The sequence below is a fragment of the Hyperolius riggenbachi genome, chromosome 5 (genome assembly GCF_040937935.1).
Source record: "Hyperolius riggenbachi isolate aHypRig1 chromosome 5, aHypRig1.pri, whole genome shotgun sequence".
Classification (NCBI taxonomy): domain Eukaryota; kingdom Metazoa; phylum Chordata; class Amphibia; order Anura; family Hyperoliidae; genus Hyperolius; species Hyperolius riggenbachi.
The window spans coordinates 322,020,615-322,026,614 of record NC_090650.1 but is presented as its reverse complement, the minus strand read 5'-3'; the positions used below and the strand labels follow the sequence as shown (position 1 = coordinate 322,026,614).

General features: G+C 41.6%; 1 protein-coding gene across 1 annotated transcript in view; it reads right to left on the bottom strand.

Annotated features, from left to right (window-relative positions):
* Nucleotides 1–2,192: 2,192 nt before the first annotated feature.
* The window catches only part of LOC137519405 (laminin subunit alpha-3-like), a 120,665-nt gene continuing 116,857 nt past the window's right edge, over nt 2,193–6,000 (bottom strand). Inside the window, exons 21-22 of the mRNA XM_068238360.1 lie at nt 3,888–4,044; nt 2,193–2,288 (exon numbers count right to left, since the gene is read on the bottom strand). Of these exons, the coding sequence (XP_068094461.1) occupies nt 2,193–2,288; nt 3,888–4,044 (253 nt within the window). The remainder of the gene's footprint in view (nt 2,289–3,887; nt 4,045–6,000) is intronic.

Here is a 6,000-nt window from a genome sequence, read left to right as displayed (position 1 = left end):
GCACCCTGTATGTATTTAGAGAGTTTAACCGGTGTAATACCCCCTCATGTGTGACTAAACACAAGTTGTAATTTGATCTCTCACCTGTGTCAGCTGACTGCCACAGCAGAGAGATAATTGGTAAACACAGGCTGTTAACAGTATGTCTGCTTCCATGAAAGCAGGAAGTAGACACTGCAGATTTATTGCAAGATTTGTATCAGCTGTAACAAAAATGTTTTTCACTAAAGATTATTATACTGGCCTCAATGTTGTATGTTTTACCGATAAAACGTTCAACAAATATATAACACCTTAGTGAATTCAAAAAGAGATTTTACCCATGAGGTAAATTGTCAAAAGTTTGATAAACGTTTGATAATGCTCCGTGAATTGAGGCCACTGTTGCGTGTGTTTTAGAGCAAAGAGGAAGTTCTGAGTTCAGGTCCACTTTAAAGATTGTTTTTATAATGATGTTATTGAGTGTACATAGATAGATACAGTATGTCATGCATACCAAAAAAATGTTTTCTTTAGAAATTCACCTCCTGTCTGTTTATGGAAATGAAATGATGCTTACTGGACAGGTGATTGCTAACAGTAAATATGATGGACAGAGAAGGTATAAACACAGCTGTCAGCTGTCATGGAAAGCAACTTACAGGTGATGCCACAGTTATGAAGAAATCCATCAGGAGTTATTTCTTTTTCAGGCATAGGAAAGGTAGCTGAGCATAAAGAGGAGATGAAAGAAGGGAATGCAGACTGCAGACAAGTATAGCCAGGCCTGGCTGCAGAGACAAAGCAAGACAAGACATAGATATAAATATCGGCTAATCCGCTTTATACCTCTGGAGTCAGCACTGTACATACAGTATGGGGCTGCAAACAGGACTAGCAAAGATTTTAAAGGCCCCCTGCACACAGAAAATCAGATTTGCGATTTCAATTTATGTTTCCAATTTTCCCTGGATGCTATCAAAGCAAAAAAGAAAAACACTGGAAAAACGCAGCATAAAGTACCGATTAAATTAAAATTGCAAATTGAATCGCATGTAAAATTGCGTCAAAAACGCAAATCAGAATCGCATATAGTGTGCAAGAGGCCCAATTATTTGGGGTAGCAAGACCAGAGCTGGTGAATCAGAAGTCAATGTTTAACTTCAGCTTATCTACATACTTATTAACAGCACAGTGCAAAGCAAGGCTTAAACTTTAAGGATACCCGAGGTGACATGTGACATGATGAGATAGACATGGGTATGTACAGTGCTTAGCACACAAATAACTATGCTGTGTTGCTTTTTTTCTTTCTCTGCCTGAAAGAGTTAAGTATCAGGTATGTAAGTGGCTGACTCAGTCCTGACTCAGAAAGGAAGTGACTACAGTGTAGATAGACATAAAATAAAACTGTGGAATATCTTAACTATTTAAGGACCAAGCTAATTAAAATCTACGCCCTGTTTTGGTGGGCTCCTGGCTGGCAGGGCGTAGATTTTAATTAGCTGCCGCTGTGCGCATTTGCCGTTTGCGTCACTCCCCGCCGATCGCGCTGCTCAAACCCGCATTTCACAGGCTCTGCCTGTCTCTATGACAGCAGAGCCATGTGAGCCGGTCAGGAGCTGATTTCATTGGCTCCTGGTCCTGTCTTCAATGTAAGCCGCTCCCATTGGCTTACATTGAAAGACAGGGTCAGGAGCCAATGAAAGCAGCTCCTGACCGGCTCACATGACTGCCGTCATAGAGACGGCAGAGTCTATGTCCTGGGGGTCCCGGCGAGTGGGGATGATGGCGGTTGTGGAGGGTATGCTCGGCGATTCGTCGGGTTCCGTCATTCTGGTACCAGCGATCTCTGGTCCTTAAGGTGGCAGAGACCGCTGGTACTTTAGTGGTTAAAAAGACATTTTTATGAGAAGGTAGATAGATACAATTGTTTATTTCATTAGTTTATTTTCGCCTCTACTGTCCTTTAAAGTTAAAGAACATTTACATTTTTGTAGTATAATGGGCAGTCGCTTCAGCGTAGCTCTATATACTGTATATTGCAAAGCTGATTTTTATCCATTATTTCAGATTGTCTATATTTTCCTTGGGTTCGTATCACACTTCTATTCCAAAATGCTCCCAGCAAAGTATTTAGATAGGAGTGTCAGCACCAACTGCTTTTCACTCAGATAACTTGATCATGCAAAAAAGCAATGTGCAACTAGCAATTAATTCTGTTCAGTCTCTACACCAAACATAATACTGTTGCTATGGTTGCAAATATATTCAATTGGAATGTGTTTTTTCTGGAACTTCAAAGCTGGCTGTAAATTGAGATTAAAAGACAATGTTTAATAAATTAATTAGTGAAAAGACTGGTGCATCATTGATCTATACATGACAAGTTTTACTGAACAGTGACTAGTCCTCTAAACTTTAAGTATGCAGCCTGATTTACAGCTGAGCTGGTTGTTGCCCAGTCTTAGAAGACTATTCAGAGGCAGAAATTGGAGATGGCCCATAATTTTAACCCTGTGCGCAAAAAGGAAGGTGGATTTTCAACTCAGGCTTTTGGACCATCAGTCTGGACTCCAACAGCTGGACATGGAGCAGCTGAGGGATAGCCAGAGCAGGTATGGTCCGCTCACTGTGAGTGTGGGGGTGGGGCTTAGCAATCCGGGGGCGGGGCTTAGCAGGAGGATCGGCCGCAGCACTCCGCATGGAGAGGCCTTAACGGTGGGGACTGGACTTAGCGGGAAGATCAAGCCGCCGCAGCGCTGCAAACAGCCAACGGCCCTGCACATGTGAGCAGGAGGAGGCCCAGGGGAAAATCTCCCCCAGCCCAGTCAGTGCCTGGGACCATGAGAGCTAAAATGCATAAAAACATTTCTGAAACTGACTTGGTGCAAGTGCTTATTTAAGTCTTATCATGTATGAATTACAAACCTATTAAATGACTATAATAGGATGTTTGTTGTTGATCTTTTTTTTTAACGTTAATTACATTACGTTATCAACTTGAAGCTGCTGTTAACTTAATATCGTCAGTAAAGAGCTTTTTAGGCCCGGTTCGCAATGACACAAAAAACTGTCTGTTTAGCGGAGCTAAACAGACCGGATTCTAACGGAGGTAAGCGGATCCTATGTTAATCAATAAGATCTGTTCACAATCAGCCGAATGGACTGCAAGTTTGGGGAGGCTGCAATAATTCCAGCGTGAAGGACACGTCGCATTACCTGTGCACAACAGAACGGAGCAAAAACTGATGCCAATCAAAACTGATCCATTTTACGGATCAGTTTTTATATGGTCGGTTTTTGATCCGTCCAGTGTGAACCAGGCCTTATTCTGTGTGGAAGATTTCTAGCATCTCTATTCTTGAATGGCATGTTCGTTTACTTCGAGCAGTGAAGAAAATGCCTACAGAAAACCTAGTTTGAAAATAACTTCCAAAAAGGCAACAGACACTTTTCAAATCCTTCTCTTCAGACAAGATTACATTTGACAGGAAGCATTACCAAAGCCCTGTAGAGGATGTAGCAGGCATGTTCGTCTATCTATTCATATGTCAGGTGTAATATTAAAGAACCGTCCATGAATTATAATAACAACGTACACAGAGAATGCTACCATGCCTACATACCTGTTAGTAGACAACATGCACCTGGCTGGAGTTGAAATGTTTCCTGTAGTGCTCCCTGCTCTGTGCTCTGCACCACAACAATGGATGGCTATGATGACTCATTAGCTGAAGGCCAGGACCTCCTGCTTTGTGCAGATGCTTGCAGACAAAACCCCAGCAGGCTGATGGCTAGCTAGGACTCTTGTAAGCACTAGAAGGCTTTCAGAGCTCTAGAGTGGTCAGCACTGCCAATCTAATTTAATTCTAATCTAATTTCTCATTACAGAATAAATGACATACTTGTATGGAAGACATCTGAGCATATCCTCGCCAGCTAAATCCTGGAAACTCCTGTGGATTGTATCCAAACCGAACAGCCCTTCCATCAGAACTTGTGCCATCCTCTATTTCATGTTTCATTTGATAAAGGTCAGGGAAGTAGTAGTTTTCCTTTGGTCTGTAAAAATGATATTAAATAATTTCTATTATTGTAGCTCTGATTGAAAACATTCAAAAACCAAAATGTATTAAAAGACAGTTAAAAAGGTTTCCTACTCCTAGTCCTTTTTAGCTGTGTAGCGGCTCATTGTTAACCAGTTCAGGACCATAGGCTTACACTCCCCCCCCCCCCCCCCCCCCCCAGTGATCAGGCAAAAATTTTTTTACAATTTAGTACTTTAATATGTCGCTGCAGAGCCATACTACATAGGCATCAGGCTATGAGAGCCGGTCGCTCTGAGAGCCTCTCCAGGGGACAGTAATGTCCCCAGTACAGTGCTGCCATAGATTGCAGCGCTGTACAATGTAAATAGACAGCGATTTCGCTGTCTAACCGTCTCCTAAAGGCGTTTGCCGCTGGTAGACTGATGACACATCGGCGCGAGCTATACCCTGTAAAACCCCGCGCCAGGACTTGACGCCTTTCAGCGTTAGGCTGACCTGGGACTGCCACCTTCCCGACGCCTATCAGTGTTAGCTGGTCGGGAAGGGTTAAATGGAATTTTGAAGTGAAAATAAACTTCCGATATAATGAATTGTATGTGTAGTACAGCTAAGAAATAGAACATTAGTAGCACAGATATGAGCCTTGTACTGTTTCCAGTACAGGAAGAGTTAAGAAACTTCTGCTGTTATCAATACAAAAGAGCTTCTCTGAGCTCTCCCACCAAGCTTGGTCGGCTACAGTGCTGTTTGCTGAAGCACTTATCTCAACCTGTCTCTCACTGTTTTTTGTTTGTTTAAGATTTTACTGCAGGAAAGCTCAAAGGGACATTAGCTCTACTCTGTTTCCTAGTTTAAAATACAGAGTGAAGTTTGTAAACTGCAAATATTAGAGAATGAAGCAATGTTATAAAAAAGCTATATAACTGAAAATAAAAATATGAGACTCTTGTCTTTGCTACTAATGTTCTATTAATTATCTGTACCACACATACAATTCATTATATCAAAAGTTTTTTTCACTTAAGTGTCACATTAAGCAGAGGTTAAATAAATCCCCACTGAGCACAATATTCATTTATAAATGATTTAGTCCCAGGTGGTGACATCTTTTGTACTGTCAGGTGCAGTTCTGTGGATTGTTTGTTCACTGAGAATTCCAAATCAAGAACAAATAATACCTGATCTCCCAGAAGGCTCTGGCAGGAAAATGCCACATAGCTTAACAGCCTAGACTAAACATCACTGGTAGGGCAGGGCTACATATCAATACAGTGCAATATACTGTACATACCGTGGGATGCGAAAGTTTGGGCAACCTTGTTAATTGCCATGATCCGGTATAAATCGTTGGTTGTTACGCTAAAAAATGTCTGTTAAATATATCATATAGGAGACACACACAGTGATATTTGAGAAGTGAAATGAAGTTTATTGGATTTACAGAAAGTGTGTAATAAATTAAACAAAATTCGGCAGACGCATACATTTAGGCACTACAAAAAAGAAATTAAATCAATATTTAGTAGATCCTCCTTTTGCAGAAATTACAGCCTCCTAATGCTTCCTGTAGGTTCCAATGAAAGCCTGGATTCTGCAGTATAAAGAAGAAAAAGACTGGCACTAGATGAGGGCAAGAAGACGCTGGGTTCACCGGATTGAGTACTCCATGCCAAGACGTGCTCTCAGAAACATACAAATGCGTGTGAAAACAGAGGGAGCGGAGGCACTGTAGTAGCAAAGTGGGGTACCTTTTAATTCACGGTGTGAAGCACAATAAGCTTTCTTAGCGAACCAGCTGTCAGGCATCCCCTCACCGCCACTGTGTACCCCTATTGTGCTTCACACCGTGAATTAAAAGGTACCTCACTTTGCTACTACAGTGCCTCCACTCCCTCTCTTTTCTCACGAGAGTCTGGATTCTGGTTGAAGGAATTTTGGATCATTCCTCTTTACAAACATCTCTAGTTCA